The 23,445-nt window shown below is 43.2% G+C and overlaps 1 protein-coding gene across 5 annotated transcripts in view; it reads right to left on the bottom strand.

Moving 5' to 3' along the window:
• Positions 1–764: 764 nt before the first annotated feature.
• Positions 765–23,445, bottom strand: part of LOC135555494 (phospholipid phosphatase-related protein type 5-like) — a 50,137-nt gene continuing 27,456 nt past the window's right edge. For 2 of the 5 annotated variants that reach the window (XM_064987973.1, XM_064987977.1), the window contains 5 exons: positions 10,231–10,351; positions 6,317–6,567; positions 5,992–6,168; positions 4,984–5,111; positions 765–4,218 (listed from right to left, as the gene is read on the bottom strand). In XM_064987973.1, coding sequence (XP_064844045.1) covers positions 4,110–4,218; positions 4,984–5,111; positions 5,992–6,168; positions 6,317–6,567; positions 10,231–10,351 — 786 coding nt within the window. In that variant the 3' untranslated portion in view covers positions 765–4,109. Of the gene's footprint in view, positions 4,431–4,967; positions 5,112–5,991; positions 6,169–6,316; positions 6,568–10,230; positions 10,352–23,445 lie in introns of all 5 variants that reach the window. The other 3 variants (XM_064987975.1, XM_064987978.1, XM_064987976.1) reach the window with 2 other exon arrangements.

The raw sequence follows: 23,445 nt of genomic DNA, 5'->3' as shown, positions 1-23,445 counted from the left end.
AGATTTTTGGATTTCTTTCTCTGCAAGTTGAACGAGTGGATTACTCAAAACTAAACAGACTTTTTGGGAATAAAAAAGGATTTGATCTAACAAAACAACACTACATGTTATAGCTGGGAACCTTTGGATGACAAATCAGTAGAAGATTTTCAAAAAGTAAGTGAATATTTAAAATTTATATGTGAATGTATGAAACCTGTGCCGATGTAAAAATATTTTGATGTGGGGCGCCGTCCTCAAACAATCGCATGGCATGTTTTTGCTGTAATAGCTACTGTAAATCGGACAGTGCAGTTAGATTAACAAGAATTTAAGCTTTCAGCCGATATAAGACCCATATGTACCATATTTTTTAAATCCTTAAGAACTATTAGAATTTATTTGAATTACGCGCCCTCCAGTTTCACCAGAAGTTGTTCCCCTAGCGGGACACCGATCCAAAACAACTTGTATATCACAGAGGTTAGAGAGTTATCAGCTCAGAAGTTGCAGATCTGCATTGACTAATAAAATAAATGATTTACATGTAATACGTATCTCTCACCAGCCTTTAGCGGTTGTTGCTAAGGCAGAAGTGCATATTATGTCCAATAGAGAAAATAAAAAGAGAACATTGATTAAAAAGTATAAAACATTCCTATTGGCTATGATCCACACCCTGGGCCACATTTGAGCAACAATCAGCATTGGTCAAAGGATAAAATCAATGACAGTAAAACAGAATGTGTCCTGCCCTCATAAAAGGCAAGAGCAAACACTCAACATCCTTTTTATTGCAATATCCATTTATTGTTCTCATCCGACAAATCTTTACAAAACAGAGGGTACGTTGTAACAAGATGAAATGAAGTGTTAAAACTCAAAACACTTTCCTATGTTACTGCATTATTTACCGTCTTGTTTAAAAAAAATATATAACTAAATCAAACTGCAGATGTATTGTATGTGCACCAAGGAACACACATTCTGACCAAAAACTTAATCAAGCCATCTGTGTAGTATTTTGTAGTTGATGTCAGTTTTGGCCTAGCAGTTAAGAGCTCTGGGCCAGTAACTGAAAGGTCGCTGGTTCGAATCCCCGAGATGACAAGGTGCCCTTGACCAAGGCACTTAACCATAATTGCTTCTGTAAGTCGCTCTGGATAAAAGCGTCTGGTAAATGACTTAAATGTAAAAGCAACAGACCCCCTCAAAATTGTGATAGTAGTATACAGTGCACTTTGTCCTAATTCACTGACTTTGGTGTATAGGGAAAGGGGGATACCTAGTCAGCTGTACAACTAAATGCATTCAACCCTACCCCTCTGAATCAGAGAGGCATGGGGGGCTGCCTTAACCCACTGTTCCCTGGGAGCCAATGGCATTGATTAACTGTCTTGCTTAGGGGCAGAACGACAGATTTTTACCTTGTCAATTTGGGGATTCAATCCAGCAACCTTTCGGTTACTGGCCCAATATGGACTGGCAGGTGAACTATTACAAGAGAAACTAAACCATGAGGGGATTCTATTGTTAGCATAAAAACACGGGCCATCTTCGGTTGACTCCAACCTTGGACCGGGAGGGTACCTGGTTTGATGCAGAATGGCTGCCATTTTGGAATGAGGAGAGGTCCAATCCAGGCCTGATTTAGAGTGGACCAGGACCTTTACATACACTCTTGTCTTTAGTAATACAGTTGATACGATTAATGTTCCCATTTCTCCATAACCACTTAATGTAAGGAGAGCAGTGGGGTGTCTGTGTAAAAATCACGTTCTCATTACAAAAAAATAACTATTTACAAAACCATACAAACAGGTTTAAGTGTAAGAAAGTGGAAAAGAGGGGAGGTATAGGCTAGAGATTAGGAGAGGTAAGTGAGTGTGTGTGTTTGTTTGTTTCGTTGGGTGAGCATGTGTATGTTCGTCCAAAAGTGTGTGTATTTTGGTAAGTTTGTCAATATTAAATATATGTTTTCTTATGAGCGTTTCCGTGTGTGTATGTGTGTGTTGTCCAGCAGAGGGAAACATTCCACAGCACAGTGACAGTATAGTCAGGATACAACACAAAGAAGAAAACCATACGCCAGTGGGAGGGAGTGGAAAGTGGAGGGTGAGATATGAGCAGTGGTGGAAAAAGTACCCAATTATCATACTTGAGTAAAAATAAAGATACCTTAATAGAAAATGACTCAAGTGAAAGTCACCAAGTAAAATACTACATGAGTAAAAGTCTAAAAGTGTTTGGTTTTAAATATACTTAAGTATCAAAAGTAAATGTAATTGTTAAAATATACTTAGTTAGACGTAAAAGTAGAAATAGTTTCAAATTCCTTATATTAAGCACATCTTTTTAATTTACGGATAGCCAGGGGCACACTACAACAATCACATAACTTACAAACAAAGCATTTGTGTTTCGTGACTCCTCCAGATCAGAGGCAGTAGGGATGACCGGGGATGTTCTCTTGAATAGTGCATGATTTGGACCATTTTCCTGTTCTGCTAAGCATAAACATTTTTTGGGCTGTCAGGGAAAATGTATGGAGTAAAAAGTACATAATTGTCTTTAGGAATGTAGTCAAGTACAAGTAAAAGTTGGCAAAAATATAAATAGTAGAGTACAGATACCCCAAAAAACTACTTAAGGAGTACTTTAAAGTATTTTTACTTCAGTACTTTACACCACTGGATATGAGTGAGGGCTGTGCAAATCAAAATTAAACTGTTTGTGGTAACCATACCATATATACACATCAAATAAATACATCTATGATCAATCTCCTCATAAATAAATCACATTATCACATGAATAGGCAAAGTCCAATAATATCTCTCTACGGCCCAGAGACAGGGAATCTTGGTTTTCCAGTGTGGCGTTCCGTTCCATGCCGATGTGATCCGTTCCATGCCGATGTGATCCGTTCCATTCCGATGTGATCAGTTCCATGCCGATGTGATCCGTTCCATTCCGATGTGATCCGTTCCATTCCAGGCAAAAGGGATGTGTAAGTAAACAAGTATTTTAGTGACATCACAATGACAAAGCTTTGGTAACCAAGGTTCCCTGTCCAGATACATTGAGTTTAAAAGAAAATGTTTGGTACTGTACAAAGCTCATGTCCTGTCACTTGTGATGTATTTCAAAATGTGTCTCATCCGGTCTTACCAAATCTGTATATATATATATATATATATATATTTCATGCTGACTTGCTGCAGAAGCAACCAATTGAAAGCGGAGAAAAATAAACCGTCTGCAGTTTCATCCTGTTTGTTCTTGTAATGTCTTCTCCTCAGTGATATGAACATAATCCTTTGATCTGGGTAATGTCATGCAGAGCTGAAGAGAGGTCTGCCAGAGAGCTAATGCGGTGCGTGTAGACCTACCAGGATCTTGATCTGTGTGTGTTGTCTCTATGCTGTATTTGGAAGGTACAGTAAATAAGTACCACAGTTGCTACAGAAAGTGATTGGTCCGTAAACAATTGTTCACTTGAGTTTGTTGACTCGTGCAGATATATGATGACTGGCGCATTCTAGGATACTGAAAATGATCTCTAAAGCCAGCAGAGAGCGCTCATTCAGCGGTTGTTTGGGTTCATCTTACAAGTGTACAGAGACACACATGACTGAAGTGTTTCAGGATGACTGGCTGCATTGCAGAGAGTTGAAAACACAAAGGAACACAGTTGTCAAATGGATTGACAGTTTCTCCTTACAAGCACGTAGAAGATGAAACATCACCTTGTAATATCAGTGAAATGTGTACTTCACACAATGAAGCACATTCAAAAAAAGTCTGCAAAACAAAAAAGAAGCCTCTGAAAACAACAAAATGAAAGAGGCATACCTGTACCTGACACTGTACTGAATGTTCAGCTGGACAGCTGTTAAGTCTTTGTGAGTCTCACTTTGAGAGCTCTCAGTTCCCCCAGGGGTTTGGGTTTGGACAAGGTTAGGGGGAGGTTTGTAGAGGTCTGAGTATGCTGTGTGTGTTGTGTTTGTGTGCGTGTGTTTTGAAAGTTTAGACCTGCGTGGAGTAGGATCTGTAGAGGGTGGAGTAGCGGCCTGCCGGGTGGGCGGCGCAGTGGTGTTCGTGTGAGTGTTCATGTTCGTGTGGCTGGTCTAGACTTCGCTGGAAATGGAGCGAGACGGAATGAGGACATCTGGGGTGGCGGGGAACCGATACGGCTGATGGTCATGTGATCTCTGTGAAAGGAGACCCCCTCGGAGTCTGCAGGGGAGAGAGAGGAGTGAAAAAGAGAAAGGGAGGGACAGAAGAGAAGAGAGGGAGGAAGAAGAGACAGAGAGAGAAAGATGGGGCGGAAAGAGTGATGAAAAAAAGAAAAACGAGTGAGGAGCAAAGAGAAACAGATCAAAGGTTGGTCAGAATGGCTGGTGAACGTAGGGATGGTAGGGAGGGCAGGAGGAGGAGAGTGCAGGATGCTGGTAACAGAGATAGAAGGATAGAGATCAAGTGAGGGATAAGGGAAAGAGCAAGGTGGGAGACAGGGGAGAGGAGGTCAGGTGAGGGTTAGTGTAGGTGACAGACAAGAGGAGACACAAGCAATCTCAAAGCTGCTCCCTTGAATCACACTTCCAACAGGTTGTGCTTCCCCAGTGCCTTCTGCTCTCCCTTATCTAAAGAGCTCACAGTGCACTTCTCATTCACTTCAAAGTTCTAAGAGGCCTTCAAAGCTTCAACCACTGAGGGATGGTGAATGAATGCTGAGGAAGAGACTACTGCAAACGGCTCCCTCTAAAGAGCCACACATTTTCTGAGTAAAGGGTTATTGGCTCAAAGACAAGGTTTGGTGTTCTTGTGCTTTGGTCGGGGTTGAGGGTTAGGGGGTGGTGCTGGGAGATGCGCTGTGAGGGGACATCCTCTTTTGGGATTTGGGGGACGACAGAAGGGGAGAGAAGGGGTGCATGTCTGCCCCCCTGTGTGTGCAACCCTGCCACTCACCCACCCCCACCCCTTACCTGAGTTCCACTTAACTTTTCGAGAGGACTCTCCACACATGGCAGAGCCACCATGGGCATGCCTAGCACTGACTCAGGGCGCTGTGGCCGCGGGGGAGGGGGAGGGGGCCTCGTCTGCTGGAAGTTGTTGATCACACATGTCACCTGGAGAGAGAGCAGTGAGAGTGAGAAAGAGAGAGAGAACGGAAAAGAGAGAGAGAGAGAGAGAGAGAGAGAGAGGGAAAGAGAAAGGGAAAAACTGAGTTAATAAGAAAAGAAAAGGTAATGCCAAAAGTATTGGGACAGTGATAATTGTGTTGTTTTTTGGCTCTGTACTCCAGAACTTTGGATTTGAAATGATACAATGACTATGAGTGTAAAGTGCAGACTGTCAGCTTTAATTTGAGGGTATTTTCATCCATATCGGGTGAACCATTTAGAGATTACAGAACTTTTTGTATATAGTCCCCCATTTTAGGGGACCAAATCAAATTGTATTGGTCACATGTACCGAATACAACAGATGTAGACTTTAGAGTGAAATGCTTACTTACGAACCCATTCTCAACATTGCATAGTTAAATAGTAAGACAAATACTTACACAAAAAAAACAAAATAGTAAGACAATAAAAACAATAACAATGATATAAAGTGGGGCAAAAAAGTATTTAGTCAGCCAGCAATTGTGCAAATTCTCCCACTTAAAAAGATGAGAGAGGCCTGTAATTTTCATCATAGGTACACTTCAACTATGACAGATATAATGAGGAAAAAAATCCAGAAAATCACATTGTAGCATTTTTAATGAATTTATTTGCAAATTATGGTGGAAAATAAGTATTTGGTCACCTACAAACAAGCAAGATTTCTGGCTGTCACAGACCTGTAACGTCTTCTTTAAAATGTCAGCAATATACATCACTGTTACATTCTATCACCCTCATCTCATCTCTCTGAATAATGACTTCCCTAACCACCCTCTTCTCCCTCATCATTCTCTCAGCTCCCTCCATGCTTCCCTCCCCTCCCCTCGCTCCCTCTCACCAGAAACACAGCGATGGCTCCTCCAGTGAAGAAGCCGGCCAGGACGTCGGCCCAGTGGTTGCGGTACTCTGCCACCTTGACCACTCCCACCAGCATGGCCAGGCATAGCAGGGTCAGGCTGACCGTAGGCTTGGTCAGCCGAGTGCCTTTGGTCCGGAATACCAGCGTCACATACATCTGAGACAGACAGGTAGGGAGAGGAGACCAGGAGGACTGTCAGGAATTGTAATACTGTAGGCTGGGTATCAACTCTATACTATAGGGTGGTATACCATAACATGTGTATCAAACTGTCCAAACTCCTACTCCCCAGACCAGAACCTACCACAGTGTAGACTGCAGAGTAGACACTGAGGGCTGCGTCCTTGGAGGGGAAGGATTTGCGTGCGGATGCCACTACCAGGGGGTTTCCAGTGCAGGCACGGGGCTGGGTGATGTACTGCATGTTGGATGTGCACCCCAGGGCCGTGTAGTTAGGCCGGCAGGCAGACAGGAAGTGAGGCGTCTGGTTTCCTGTAACCGCCTGACCCGCGTTGGCAAAGATGGTGGTGGTGAACAGGCCGAAGGAGAACACCCCTGAGGGAGAGAGAGAAAGAGAGAAAGAGCGAGAGAGAGCAATGACAGCCAACTAAAAGAGGAGGAGTTTAGTTATCCCCCAGCCTACCTGGGAGCCGCTGTTATCAGCTGAGATGTGAAATTGCAAAAGCCTTCATGATCACCTGAAGTGATGAACATGCAAATAAAGTTGAAGTCGGAAGTTTATATACACCTTAGCCAAATACATTTAAACTCAGTTTGTCACAATCCCTGACATTTAATCCTAGTAAAAATTCCCTGTCTTAGATCAGTTAGGATCACCACTATATTTTAAGAAAGTGAAATGTCAGAATAATAGTAGAGAGAATGATTGATTTCAGCTTTTATTTCTTCCATCACATTCCCAGTGGGTCAGATGTTTACATACACTCAATTAGTATTTGGTAGCATTGCCTTTAAATTGTTTAACCACAGTGAAATGTTTTGCGTAGCCTTCCACAAGCTTCCCACAATAAGTTGGGAAAATTTTGGCCCATTCTTCCTGACAGAGCTGGTGTAACAGAGTCAGGTTTGTAGGCCTCCTTGCTCGCACACACTTTTTCAGTTCTGCCCACAAATGTTCAATAGGATTGAGGTCAGGGCTTTGTGATGGCCACTCCAATACCTTGACTTTGTTGTCCTTAAGCCATTTTGCCACAACTTTGGAAGTATGCTTGGGGTCATTGTCCACTTGGAAGACCCATTTGCGACCAAACTTTAACTTCCTGACTGATGTCTTGAGATGTTGCTTCAATATATCCACATAATTTTCCCTGCCTCATGATGCCATCTATTTTGTGAAGTGCACCAGTCCCTCCTGCAGCAAAGCACCCCCACAACATGATGCTGCCAGCCCCATGCTTCACGGTTGGGATGGTGTTCTTCGGCTTGCTAGCCTCTCCCTTTTTCCTCCAAACATAACGATGGTCATGATGGCCAAACAGTTCTATTCTTGTTTCATCAGACCAAAGGACATTTCTCCAAAAAGTATGATTTTTGTCCCCATGTGCAGTGGCAAACCGTAGTCTGGCTTTTTATGGAGGTTTTGGAGCAGTGGTTTCTCCTTGCTGAGCGGCCTTTCAGGATATGTCGATACAGGACTCGTTTTACTGTGGATATAGTTGTTTTTGTATCTGTTTCCTCCAGCATCTTCACAAGGACTTTTGCTGTTGTTCTGGGATTGATTTGCACTTTTCACACCAAAGTAAGTTCATCTCGAGGAGACACAACGCGTCTCCTTCCTGAGCGGTATGACGGCTGCGTGGTACCATGGTGTTTATACTTGCGTACTATTATTTGTATAGATGAATGTGGTACCTTCAGGAATTTGGAAATTGCTCCCAAGGATGAACCAGACTTGTGGAGGTCTACAATTTTCTTTCTGAGGTCTTGGCTGATTTCTTTTGATTTTCCAATGATGTCAAGCAAAGAGGCACTGAGTTTGAAGGTAGGCCTTGAAATACATCCACAGGTATACCTCCATTTGACTCAAATTATGTCAATTAGCCTTTCAGAAGCTTCTAAAGCCATGACATAATTTTCTGGAATGTTCCAAGCTGTTTAAAGGCAACTTAGTGTATGTAAACTTCTGACTCACTGGAATTGTGATACAGTGAATTATAAGTGAAATAATCTGTCTGTAAACAATTGTGTCATGCACAAAGTAGATGTCCTAACCAACTTGCCAAAACTATAGTATTTAACTAGAAATTTGTGGAGTGGTTTAAAAATGAGTTTTAATGATTCCAACCTAAGTGTTTGTAAACTTCCGACTTCAACTGTATGTATGAAATTCTTCGCACCATTTTTAGCCATCACCATCACAAACTGCTGAGGCATGTCTCTTCCTGTTTTATTGTTGTGTTACTTGCATTCTCGTGTTTCTTCAAATGTAGCAAGTTCAATCAGGAAGGCTGGTCTGAATGTTTGTTCAACTTCATCAAGCCGCAAACATAATTCACTCTGTTTCTTATTATACGGGCATATTGGGAATGAATACAAGTGTTTCATCACCAGCATAGCATCTAGTTCTTCTCCTCTATCCTATTAGCCATGTGCAGAATGTCATTCACCTATTCACCTTAAGCCTATAAGCACGGCACAACAATGCACATTCTGCAGGGTTCCTGTTTAACATATCACTTTCCTCTCTTTACTGTCCCAGACAATCCATTTGTGGCAGCCGGAATTGGGTGAGAGCCCTCCGACCTGATGTTTGAGGACTGGCCTGGCCCTGGACGAGAGGAACGATTTGCCGTGGTTGGTAATTGGCGGAAAGGCGAAGGAGTAATGCTTTGTCCAGATGGAGGAATGCTAACTTGTGTCACTGGCATAGAGGGCGTTGGCGGAGCGGCCTGTCCCCCATGCTCCGTGTTGGCTGTTGACCCCGGAGCCTCCGGGGACTGTGTGCCATGCTGTACCAGAGGGGCAGGTTGGGAAAGAAAGGCAGACAGGTCAGGTCCATGTGGAGGGGTGGTCAGGTCAACTCCCTGTTCGTTCCTCTCCAGGAAGGATGAGACCATCCGTGCCTCCTCCAATTCCCTTCTTGCTTGACGGTGCCGTCGCTGCTGTGCCAGGTCCTTGGCAATGAATTCCCGTTCCTGTAGAGCTCTACGGCCTGCACATCTTATTGGTGACATCGTTCGTCAGCCTGTCGTTCCTCCTCAATCTGACGCTCAATTTCCTCCAAAGCTAATAGTTTCATCCTCTCTTGTAGGACAGCGTTCTGTGAATCACTGAAGGGCTAGTGAATGGGGCAGTTTCCTATCTAAGAGTGGAGGATAAGGCAGGCCACACCCATGTCTCCTTTGTCATGGCCAGGTCCAGGGTCGCACCAAATAAGCAGTTGTCAATGCCTAGGATGGAACTCAGTGCCGCCCTTTCCCGGAGCCAAGTTGGCCTCTACCTTGCGAGCCGAGCTCACCTTACCAATCCAAAGGGTCATCTACTGGAGTGATTCGACCACTGTATTGACCTGGCTCAAGTCGGAGTCCTGCAGGTATAAGGTGTTTGTCAGAACTCGCATTGCGGAAATCCAAGACCTAACAGAAGTCCAGGACTGGAGGTATTTATATTGCTATCTATATTATTATCCATATTTATATCTGTATTATTATTATTATTATTATTATTATCTATTTTATTATTATTTTCTATATTATTATTAGTTTCTATATTATTTATATTATTATTTATATTATCTTTATTATTATTATTATTATTATTATTTATTATCTATATTATTTATATGATCTATATGACTATTATTTTCTATATTATCATTCATATTAATATGTATATCTATATTATTATTATCTATATTTTTTATTTTATTTTTATTATTTTTATTTTCTATATTATTATTATTATTATCTAAATTATTAGTAATATCTATATTATTATTATCTATACTGTTATTATAATTATTATTATCTATATTATTATTATTATTGCTATCACTGCACTGTTGGGAAAGAGCTCTCACTGTATTGTTTTATATCAGTTATATCCTGTGCGCAGTGACAAATGCAATCAACATCTACATTTCCCTTTAAAAATACATCAAATGTAGGTACGCTTTTGTAGATATTTCCAATTCCAGGTGTGTTTATATCATCTTGTTAGACACACTAATCATTCAACTCTAGAGGCTGTAGTGGTTACCTAGGAAGCGGACGATGCGTCGCAGCAGGGGGTTGAAGTAGCAGCAGTCTGCTGTCACTATGGTCTTCTCTTGCGTCCCCTCAGCCTTCAGAAAGAACGCCACCAGCTCCCCTACCAGGATCTGTAGAGAGAGAGAGAGAGAGAGAGACAGACACAGAGAGAGAGACACACACAGAGAGAGACAGAGAGAGAGACAGACGAAGAAGAGACAGAGAGAGAGAAAGAGAGAGAGACAGAGAGAGAGGGAGGCAGAGGGAGAGAGAGAGAGCAACAGAGAGAGGGAAGCAGAGAGAGAGACAAAGAGAGAGACAGAGAGAGATAAGTGAGAGAGAGAAAGAGAGAGACAGAGAGAGAGAGAGACAGAGAGAGAGGGAGGCAGAGAGGGAGAGAGAGAGACAAAGAGAGACAGAGAGAGAGATAAGTGAGAGAGAGAAAGGGAGAGAGAGAGACAGACAGAGAGAGACAGACAGACAGAGACAGACAGAGAGACATACACAGAGACAGACACGTAGAGACAGAGAGACAGAGAGAGAAAGAGAGAGACAGAGAGAGGGAGACAGAGAGAGAGAGAGAAGAGGCAGTGAGAGATCCCGTTAGCTTTATTGAGGGCCCTGAACTGAGCGAGAGGGCGCGTGTCTTGAAAACAACAAGTTATTTGATTTAATTTAGGCAAAGTTCTCGAAAAGCCACATGCCCACACAGACCTCAACTCTCTCACACAACACGTGGCTTAATGTCAGCGCGTGGCTAGTGATCCCCATGTTCACACCCACACAGTTTAATTTGAAACCCTTATCATCAACATCACATTCGCAGGAGTCCAGCCATTCATTTGTGTTACAAAAAACACCCACCATTGGAGCGAGGAACGTGCCAGGCTCGTGACAGCCGCAGAAGCCAGATAACTGTAGCTACATTGCACACCCACTGAGTGCATGTGCTGACATGATTGCTTTATTGAGGGCCCTGAACTGTGAAACTCACTCTTTTATGCATGGTACTCAGACAACATCAACTATTTCCACTTTCTGAAACGACTTGCCTCAACAAAACATTTGCTTGTCCTTCTGGAGAAAACATTGTGTTTATTACTCCAACAGCAAGGACTTAAGCTAATAGCCACCCTAACACTAAAGCATAACGGAATCCAAGTTATGTTCATGAAATATAAATGTAAAATGCACTCTGGATCCACAATACAGAGGAATAGCAGAGAATAACATATTACCTTCCCTTATTTATAGAAATGAGAGAGAAATATAAGTCTCAGATCTAAGAAAAAGTAAGACTGGAGAGTTTGAATGAGCTAACAGCCTCTGAAGCAAAGGCTCTGTGTTCCTATGTGCGTGCCCAATCGCACTCCCCCTCCATTAGGGAAACATACATCATAGCGACTAATGGTTCCATAGCAACATTAAACTAACTCTAATATGAACCATGACTTCAAATTGGAAGGAGATGATCAACACAAACTAGAGGTTGCAGAGAGCACCGCTGACTGACAAACATATGTCCACACAGTAAATCTGTTAGCATGTGTTAGGGAAGTGAGGTACTGGGCTTCATCCCATCCTACTCCTGCATGGATCAGTACTCTGAAACACTGATTCTCAGTCTGCTAAAAGCTGTTCAGCAGTAGGGTGGTGATCCTGTTCGGAAGCATATCACATAGTCAATACTGTACAACCATCCCTCTTTCACCACTGTTAATAGCTGCATCCTCCAGAATTGGAGCAGATGAAAACACTTTGGAGATACAATCAGTACAGAGAGGGAGATAGAAGTGCGTGTCGAGATGGAGAGGGTGCGAGTGAAGGGAGAGGGACACAGAAAGAGAGGGAAGAGGGAAAGAGAGAGAGAGCAAACTGTAGCAATTAATTATTCACGGATATGCCTGGACCCTGTCGGCATGGTGAATCATGTTGCACATTATTTCAACTGACGTCTTTTAAACAATCCCCTCCATAACGCTGGAGCTCGCTCTGCTGCGTGTCTCTATTCTTACTGCTCTCTTAAGGAGTCAAGGTAACATTGCTGGAGTGTTTGTGTTTAACGTCAAGGAAGTTAAGTACGACAGTCAATGTGCTGTCTACAACACAATCACGTAACAATTCTGTTTCTACACAGCACCAGTTGACTGATGTGAAGCAGGGAACTCTACAGTAAGTGTTTGTTCGCAATGTTATTAGACCCACTCCACCACACCTCTGAGGAGGAAAGGAGAGAGAGAGTGGAAAACACATAGGAGGGTTGGGGTCAATTGCATTTCAATCCCAGTCAATTCAGGAAGTAAACCAAATTCTATTTCCAATTCCAAACTGAAAATTCCAAACTAGGCAAAAACATTTTATTTTTACGGCCTAGAAACAGTGGGTTAACTTGTTAACTGGAAAACACACAGGAGGGTTGGGGTCAATTACATTTCAGTCCCAGTTAATTAAGTAAACCAAATTATAACAAATTGAAAAGCATTTTATTTATTTTCAATGACAAGCTTATTTTCAATAACAGCCTAGGAACAGTGGGTTAACTGCCTTGTTCAGGGGCAGAATAACAGATTTGTATATGGTCAGCTTGGGGATTTGAACTTGCAACCTTTCGGTTACTAGTCCAACACTCTGACCACTAGGCTACGCTGCCACCCCATTGAAAAGCATTGAAGGGAATTGGAATTGAAATGTGAATTTCATTATACTTCCTAAATTGACTGGAATTAAACAAAATGTTTAACCTCAACCTACTGCAGACAGGCAGTATCCTGCACTACACCCTCGTCTGTCACTGAATCAGACAAAAGCTCTGAATAAGTGGAATGAACTGGACCCTGACACTGTTGGGGTGTGTGTGTGTGTGTGTGTGTGTGTGTGTGTGTGTGTGTGTGTGTGTGTGTGTGTGTGTGTGTGTGTGTGTGTGTGTGTGTGAGTGTGTGTGAGTGTGTGTGTGAGTGTGTGTGTGTGTGTGTGTGTGTGTGTGTGTGTGTGTGTGTGTGTGTGTGTGTGTGTGTGTGTGTGTGTGTGTGTGTGTGTGTGTGTGTGTCTGTGTGTGCGTGTGTCTGTGTGTATGTGTGTGTAAACATTTCTGCCAGTGTTAGAGCAAGTTGGAGGAGTCAGTTTGTGTTTGTGTGTAAGCAACTGGGTAAATATCTTTACTGTGCATATCAAAATATGTGTCTTCTCCAAAACAAGTTGGGAATCAGTTCTCATCATGTGGGAAAGAGGGGGAAGGAGATATGAAGACAGGGAGAAGAGGCAGAAAGAAGATAAGGAGGAGAAGAGGCAGGGAGATAACAGCCTTAGGTAATCATCTGAGGCTAATTCCAAGAGGCCTGTTAGATCCCAGATAAACACAGGCAATAAAACCGAGAGTGACAAGAACAGCAGCAGCCTCCTGACAACAACACAGCACTGGAGCAGAACCATTGTTCCTCAGACACACACACACACACACACACACACACACACACACACACACACACACACACACACACACACACACACACACACACACACACACACACACACACACACACACACACACACACACACACACACACACACACACACACACACACACACACACACGGGGCTACGGATGCTCAGCGAACCGACACACACCGCTCTGGTCCAACAGCTGACTCTGTTAAGATGAGTGTGTGGGGAAATGGAAGGCTGACAATTCCAATCCCATGAACAGATGCATTATGGTACATGGTACACCACCTCTACTGCTATTGTGTGTGTCATCACCTACAGTGGAATCTGACCTGAATCACCTCAACATACACTGGGCTTTAGATAGGTCTACCATGTAGTGTACATGTCACAGCGGATTGAGTTGATTATCCTCTGGTGCTGAGAGAATAAGCTACAGCCTACAACACTATGAATGGTACGTAAAGGAAGTGTTAAGGGCCTTGGCGACTTGGAGTTAGATCCCATCTAGTACATACAGTAGTGCCTGGGATTGTATAGTGTATACAGTATCATGTTAATATGAAGAGGATCCAGGCTGTACCACATCTCCACGGAGGGTAGGAACAGCTGGCCAGGCTGGGGATTGTTAAAACCATTTGTTCAACATGAACCGTTACAAGAGAGAACAAGCACTATCGCGGTTGAATGAAATCTGTATACGCGCGTGCATTCACGAACGCACGCACGCACGCACACACACACCAATTAACTAATGTGTGAGTGCACTTCATGGACATTGATATATCTCTCTGATATGAAGGGAAAATTGAAAACTGTTTTCAACGCACTTATTTCAGTGTAAACAGCTGAACTTTACTGTTTCTATGGTTGACATGTATGGTTAATCATTCTGGTTGTTTTCGGTTTACTATGTTCTAATGCTGTGATTTCTATAGTCTTTACCAACCATAACCCTTTAGTCTTGTGTTATATCACTCTTCTCTTACCCACTCCTTCCTCCCTCATGTCTTTTTCTATGTCAGTCAACCTTTATAGATTTTCCCTCCCAGTCCCCAACAGGGAGAGTAGGTTAGGATTTCTCTCTCCCTTTCTCTCGTTGTCCTTCCCCTCCATTCTTTAACTCTTTCATTACATGCTCTCTTTTCCCAAAATCTCCTCTGTTAAATCCCTCGAAATTCCCTGTCGCCAGCCAAACAGCTAAGCCACAGCTGCAGATGAGGAACAGAGTCTGTCTTTAGTGTGAAAAGTACAGAGATGCAGGGAGAGAGGCAAAAGAGAGGAGTGAAATGAAGAGGAAGGAACCGAGAGAAGGAGAGCAGAAGCTGAAGAGAGTGAGGATGAGTGAGTAAAACAGAATTGGATGATGCTGCTAACTGGTCTCTGGGGTGTTAAGTGAAGCATGTCCCTCTGCCAGGACCACTGAGGTGTCTCTGCTTTCTGCCTGAGCGTAAAGGGATCAGTCATCCGTGCTGTGGAGCTGTGACTGACGAGTTCACTCTAATCACATTGCACAAGCGGGTGTATGTCTTCAGCTGTCACATACAGTACAACTAGATACTAGATACTGCATAATCTGCTTATATCATACACATATGTACATTATACACACATACAGTATTACTTTACATGCAGGTATATGTAGACTATCCATGGCCAATCAGGTCAGTAAAGAAACCTTCTCAGGAGAACCAAGCTAATGCTACATGGAGCTGATAGAGGCAAAACTCTGCCATAAACTCTACATAAACTATACTATTCACTATACCATAAACTATACTATAAAATATACCATAAACTATACCATAAACTATACTATAAACTATGCTATAAACTATACTATAAACTATACTATAAAATGTACCATGAACTATAAACTATACCATACACTGTACTATAAACTATACATAAACTATACTATAATTATACTATTCACTATACCATAAACTAAACCATAAACTATACCATAAACTATACCATAAACTATACCCTAAACTATACTATAAACTAAACCATAAACTATACATACACTATACCATAAACTATACCATAAGCTATACTATAAACTAAACCATAAACTATACATAACCTATACATACACTACACCATAATCTATACCATAAACTATATACAAACTATACCATAAAATATATATAAACTATACATACACTATACCATAAATTATACACAACCTATACCCACTCTCAGAGAGAAAGTAATGCAAATAAAGAGAGCAAGAGCCAAAGAGAGAGAAACAGTAGAGAGCAAGAGCCAAAGAGAGAGAAACAGTAGAGAGCAAGAGAACCAGATCAGAAAAGAGATAGAAAGAAGCGAAAAAGTGATGGAGTGAATCATTTGATGGTGCGATCAGTGTATCGCTCAGTAAAGTGATTATCAATGTGGTCAGTCATATAATCCTTGTGATTGTGTTGAGGCTGAGCGGGACTGTGAAGCTGCTTGTAAATTGGCCTGCTGCACGGATACCAAACAGATATAGCACCACTCTGAAAGCTGGGTATTACCATGGTAACCACTTCACAGTGGTTAAACTAGACACGGTCATTCTCCTAAAAATAATAGGCGACAACCTCTCTTTTTCTTAATGTTTGTCTTTCTTAATGTTTGTGTTTATCTCTTAGGGAGATCAAGGAAAGTCCTACTCTCCCACCATCTCTTTCTGTGCCTCCACACTCAATATTTCTCTATCCCCTCCCTGTATTTCATCATCTGATACTCTTCTCACATTTCTCAATTTGTCATTTCACCCTTGGCACTCCTCATTTACCCCCTCTGCACCCGTCTCTTGCCCCCTCCACACCGCTCGCTTTCCTCCTCCTATGCACCCCTCCCTTACATTCTCCTCCTCCTCTGCACCCTCCCTTACATTCTCCTCCTCCTCTGCACCCCTCCCTTACATTCTCCTCCTCCTCTGCACCCTCCCTTACATTCTCCTCCTCCTCTGCATTCTCCTCCCCCTCCCTTACATTCTCCTCCTCCTCTGCACTCCCTGCACCCCCTTACATTCTCCTCCTCCTCTGCACCCCTCTACCTCCTCTGCACATTCTCCTCCTCCTCTGCACCCCTCCCTTACATTCTCCTCCTCCTCTGCACCCCTCCCTTACATTCTCCTCCTCCTCTGCACCCCTCCCTTACATTCTCCTCCTCCTCTGCACCCCTCCTCCTCCTCCCTGCACCCTTACATTCTCCTCCTCCTCTGCACATTCTCCTCCTCCTCTGCACCCCTCCCTTACATTCTCCTCCTCCTCCTGCACCCCTCCCTTACATTCTCCTCCTCCTCTGCACCCCCCCTCCCTTACATTCTCCTCCTCCTCTGCACCCCTCCCTTACATTCTCCTCCTCCCTGCACCCCTCCCACATTCTCCTCCCCCTGCACCCCTTACATTCTCCTCCTCCTCTGCACCCCTCCCTTACATTCTCCTCCTCCTCTGCACCCTCCCTGCACCCCTCCCTTACATTCTCCTCCTCCTCTGCACCCCTCCCTTACATTCTCCTCCTCCTCTGCACCCCTCCCTTACATTCTCCTCCTCCTCTGCACCCCTCCCTTACATTCTCCTCCTCCTCTGCACCCCTCCCTTACATTCTCCTCCTCCTCTGCACCCCTCCCTTACATTCTCCTCCTCCTCTGCACCCCTCCCTTACATTCTCCTCCTCCTCCTCTGCACCCTCCCTTACATTCTCCTCCTCCTCTGCACCCTCCCTTACATTCTCCTCCCTCCTCTGCTCTGCCCCTCCCTTACATTCTCCTCCTCCTCTGCACCCCTCTGCACCTCCTCCTCTGCACCCTCCCTTACATTCTCCTCCTCCTCTGCACCCCTCCCTTACATTCTCATCCTCCTCCTCTGCACCCTCCCTTACATTCTCCTCCTCCTCTGCACCCCTACCTTACATTCTCCTCCTCCTCTGCACCCCTCTCTTAACCCCTCCTCCCCATCGACACCACTCCTTCACCTCGTCCTTCCCTGAAGCAGGTCACAGCGGCCAAAGCGACAACAGTGACTCTTTCTAGACACATATGTTCCCATGGCAGAGAAGAGACACAGCCAACACGTCCCCCTGGAGACCACCCTGCCATCTGCATCTCTGTGTGTGTGTGTGTGTGTGTGTGTGCGCTCATTTACACTCCAGTTGTCTTTCATTTGATCCTTTCTGTCTTTCTTACTTTCTGGACCCAAAATCCAAATTTCAGTATGTATCACTATGATTAAAAGGTAGTCAAATAATTCTTATAGAATTACTCATATAGAATTTCCACGTGGGTGAGGATAATGGACATTTTATTTGCATTTTATTGGATAACACCTTGTTTTTAACCAGGACAGAATTATTTATCATTTATATCATTTATTTTTCTGACATAATAGAGGTATGACGGCCTTGCAGGTTCAGAAATGGCTGATTAATTGCAATACCTGGAGCTAACTCTGCAAATAGCACTGCTGGGTGATTTAAAAGTCATAGTCAGTAGATCAATATAGTAATACTCTAAAAATGTTGATCTTTAATTTACTACCTGTAGAAACTATGAGAATAGAAAGGGTCAGAATTTTTGTGAAACAGCACAATGGAAAAATATGTGGCAAATAGAAATATCAAAACTGTATGGTGTTCAGAGATAGGTGGATGGATAGCTGAAGGATGGTACTAAAAACAAACAAAAAAACTATTGTAAAATATACAGTGTCTGTAAAATGCATATACAATGCCTTCGGAAAGTATTCCGACCCTTTCTCTTTTTGTTACGTTACAGACTTATTCTAAAATGGATCAAATTGCTTGATACCCCATTTTCACAAAGAAAAGGTAGGTTTTTAGACATTTGTTAATGCATGATTATTTATTTTTTATCACATTTACATAAGAATTCAGACCCTTTACTCAGTACTTTGTTGAAGCACCTTTGGTAGTGATTACAGCATAGAGTCTTCTTGGGTATGGCGCTACAAGCTTAGCACACCTGTATTTGGGGAGTTTCTCCCATTCTTCTCTGTAGATCCTCTCAAGCTCTGTCAGGTTGGATGGGGAGAGTTACTGCACAGCTATTTTCAGGACTCTCCGGAGATGTTCGATCGGGTTCAAGTCCGGGCTCTGGCTGGGCCACTCAAGGACATTCAGATACTCATCCCAAAGCCACTCCTGCGTTGTCTTGGCTGTATTCTTAGGGTCGTTGTCCTGTTGGAAGGTGAACCTTAATCCTCAGTCTGAGGTCCATAGCACTCTGGAACAGGTTTTCATCAAGGATCGCTCTGTACTTTTCTATGTTAATCTTTGCCTCGATCCTGACTAGTCTCCCAGTCCCTGCTGTTGAAAAACATCCCCACAGCATGATGCTGCAACCACCATGCTTCACCGTAGGGATGGTGCCAGGTTTCCTCCAGACGTAACGCTTGGCATTAAGGCCAAAGATTCTTGTTTCTCATGTTCTGAAAGTCTTTATGTGCCTTTTGGCAAACTCCAAGCGGACTGTCATGTGTATTTTACTGAGGAGTGCTTCCGCCTAACCACTCTACTATAAAGGCCTGATTGGTGGAGTGCTGCAGAAGATGGTTGTCCTTCTGGAAGGTTCTCCCATCTCCACAAAGGAACTCCAGAGCTCTGTCAGACTGACCATCAGGTTCTTGGTCACTTCTCCCCGATTGCTCAATTTGGCCGGGCGGCCAGCTCTTGGAAGAGTCTTGGTGGTTCCAAACTTCTTCCATTTAAGAACGATGGAGGCCACTGTGTTCTTGGGGATCTTCAAGGCTGCAGACATTTTTTGGTACCCTTTCCCAGATCTGTGCTTCGATGCAATCCGGTCTCGGAGCTCTACGGACAATACCTTCAACCTCATGGCTTGGTTTTTGCTCTGACATGAACTGTCAACTGTGGGACCTTATATAGACAGGTGTGTGCCTTTCCAAATCATGTCCAAACAATTGAATTTACCACAGGTGGACTCCAATCAAGTTGTAGAAACATCTCAAGGATGTTCAATGCAAACAGGATGCACATGAGCTCATAGCAAAGGGTCTGAATACTTATGTAAACACGTTTTTTTGCTTTTAATATATTTGCAAAAATGTATAAACCTGTTTTCGATTTGTCATTATGGGGTATTGTGTGTAGATTGCTGAGGATTAAAAAAAACAATTTTAGATTAAGGCTATAAGGTAACTTAATGTGGAAAAACACCAGTCTCATCGTCAACAGCGAAGAGGCGACTCCGGGATGCTGGACTTCTAGGCAGAGTTCCTCTGTCCAGTGTCTCTGTTATTTTGCCCATCTCAATCTTTTCTTTTTATTGGCCAGTCTGAGATATGGCTTTTTCTTTGCAACTCTGCCTAGACGGCCAGCATCCTGGAGTCGCCTCTTCAATGTTGACGTTGAGACTGGTGTTTTGCGGGTACTATTTAATGAAGCTGCCAGTTGAGGACTTATGAGGTGTCTGTTTCTCAAACTAGACACTCTAATGTACTTGTCCTCATGCTCAGTTGTGCACCGGGGCCTCCCACTCCTCTTTCTATTCTGGTTAGTGCCAGTTTGCGCTGTTCTGTGAAGGGAGTAGTACACAGCGTTGTAAAAGATCTTCAGTCTTTTGGCAATTTCTCGCATGGAATAGCCTTCATTTCTCAGAACAAGAATATACTGACGAGTTTCAGAAGAATGTTCTTTGTTTCTGGCCATTTTGAGCCTGTAATCAAACCCACAAATGCTGATGCTCCAGATACTCAATTAGTCTATAGAAGGCCAGTTTTATTGCTTCTTTAATCAGAACAACAGTTTTTAGCTGTGCTAACATAATTTGAAAGGGGTTTTCTAATGAACAATTAGCCCTTTAAATTGATAAACTTGGATTAACTAACACCACGTGCTATTGGAACACAGGAGTGATGGTTGCTGATAATGGGCCTCTGTACACCTACAATAGTCATTTATAACATTAACAATGTCTACACTGTATTTCTGATAAATTTGATGTTATTTTAATGGACAAAAAATGTGCTTTTCTTTCAAAAACAAGGACATTTCTAAGTGACCCCAAACTTTTTAACGGTAGTGTATATATTTACAAAAAATATATATGGGGGATTGGAAATTATGCAGACAATTACATTGATGGAAGCCACAGTCTATCTGCAATATTAAAGCTGATCTACCCCACCGCCACCCCTCCCAGCCTCTGAGCAGCAGGGAGACGCAGGAGAGAAAACATCTTCTTGTTGTGCCGGCTCAGCGTGTCTGGTCTCCGGTACGTCGTTTCGGCCCAGGGTATCCTGCGCCAGCTCTGTGTGCTGTGTCTCCGGGGTGCTGGGAGGGTGCAGTGCGTCCGGGCAAATGTGGGCATTGAGCCTAAGGGAGAGGTGTGAGTGGTATGCACCAGATCTCCAGTGTCATGTCCTGACCTTAGTTCCTTTTTTATGTCTTTGTGTTAGGTTGGTCAGGGCGTGAGTTGGGGTGGGTAGTCTGTTCTTTTTTCTATTTTTTATTTCTATCTGTTTGGCCGAGTATGGTTCTCAATCAGAGGCAGGTGTCATTCGTTGTCTCTGATTGAGAATCATACTTAGGTAGCCTGTTTTCCCCATTTTGGTTGTGGGTGTTTAATTTCTGTTTAGTGTCTGTTCACCTGGCAGAACTGTCTCGTTTTCTCTTCGTTGTTATTTTGTGTAGAGTTCAGTTTTTTTTATTAAAATATGACGAACACTTACCACGCTGCATTTTGGTCTTCCTCTCCTTCCAACTTTACTGTCTGCCAGTTGGATCATGTGCATGAGATCTCACTTCGACTTGGCCTGATGGAACTGTACTGAACAAGCAGTTCTATAGCTCACCGATAGAGCTGGCATCTACCTCCATTTCTAAAGGCTAACTGTGAAGAGACACTAATCTTAGATGACATCTTACTTACACGATCCCTTATTACTTTGATGTCACTAAAGTAAGGGTATAGATAAGAAATGACACGGTAATGGTAACTGGTAACTCTTATCCAGGTTTCCCCAACTGGCAAGCCTGTGCCAATTTGGGCCATTTTCTGACAAATAAAAAGTATGTTTTTTAATTAAATTTGTATTATTTATCATTTTCATTGTTGGACATAAAATACTGTATAAACACCAGGAAATCAGCTCCAAGTGATTTTAATTTTGGAAATCTGTTCCAAGTATTCCCAAGAATAACAGAGAGGCACGTGATCGTATAAACATGTAAGTAAGGTTTGAAATGATTATGTTTTAGTCAAATATGAATTCTGTTTGTAGTCTAAAAACGATTTGTAATTATGTTCCAACCCCACGACCATCCACTCAAGAAAAAAGCTTTGCCCGTGGCTGAATCTAGTTGACTATCCCTGCTCTAGTCTATTTTAAACACAAACGGATTAGTCCCAAAACTCTCGCTTCTCTTCCATTAGGGCTACCTGTCATCCCCATTACCCTTTCCTGATATGAAGAGACTGGATGGGCAGACGTGCAATGGCATGAGCCTATTTGCTGGCAAAACCAAGGACTGCTAGTGTGAATTCCTCAGGTTCCTGTTAGATTCAGCCTCTCCTCAATGGCACTAAGCACATCATTTCCATCTGTTCTGTCCTCTCAGATAACTGTTGGAGTAGAAGAGGATGATTTGCCACGGTAGAGTATTGGGATTCACCCCAGATTCAGTATTTCTCTGATAGGCCTACAATACAGTACATGCTGGAAAAGTATTCTCTGGTGAGCAGGTTTGGTAGGCCAAGTGGTAGTCCATTAAGGCTGAAGTGGGAGGGTAGGTTAAGCAGAGGATCCATCTCTTTATCTAGGCAGAAATTTTGATGGGGGAAATTGATAAAGGACTCTTGGGGATGATGCGTTAGGTCTCACTACATCTCTGCATGACAATGTGGACACACACATACACACACTCATCAACTGTCAGATAGAATCTACTATAAGACATGCTCTCTCAGGTCAGCCCACTCCTCCGCACACGCCACTGGCTTCCAGTCATAGCTCGCATCCCCTACAAGACCATGGTACTTACCCACGGACCAGCAAGAGGAACTGCCCCTCCCTACCGTTAGGCTGTGCTCAAACCCTACACCCCAATCCAAGCCACCTCAGGTCTCTTGGCCCTCCCATCCCCTACGGGGGGCAGCTCCCGCTCAGCCCAGTCCAAGCTCTTCTCTGTCCTGGCACCCCAATGGTGGAACCAGCTTTCCCATGAAGCTCGGACAGCAGAGTCCCTGCACATCTTTCGAAAACATTCGAAACATTGCCTCTTCAAACATTTTCTTAAATAATCATCCTCCTCACCTCGACCCTGCCCCCCCAAAAAACTAAATAAAAAACATAAACAGCAGTTAACCCCGCCTTTCTAGCTCTGACTCTACAAATAGCTACGTTATTGAGGAAAGTGTTAATTTTTATGCCTGTGATAGTCCCACCTATCTATCTTAAGATGAATGCACTAACTATAAGTTGCCAATTGACGAAAATGTAAAATGTAATTAAGCCTCAGACCTACTTCTAAGATTCCCTACAAATAAACCAAACTCAAGTGTGTGTGCATGCACTTGCTTGCATGTGTGCGACGATCTGTGTGTGGAGCGGGGGCCACAGTAACTGTAAATGCAGCAACAGCCTTGGGGTAAAAGCCCACAGTATCCTACTGGATGGAATGCATTAATATATAAATAAATGTAGCTGTCTTTTTAAAGTTCACTTGTTTTTCTGGAATAATTCAGTTGACACACACACACACACACACACACACACACACACACACACACACACACACACACACACACACA

Source organism: Oncorhynchus masou, chromosome 15, assembly GCF_036934945.1.
Source record: "Oncorhynchus masou masou isolate Uvic2021 chromosome 15, UVic_Omas_1.1, whole genome shotgun sequence".
Taxonomy (NCBI): domain Eukaryota; kingdom Metazoa; phylum Chordata; class Actinopteri; order Salmoniformes; family Salmonidae; genus Oncorhynchus; species Oncorhynchus masou.
This window is presented reverse-complemented; position numbering and strand designations above follow the sequence as displayed.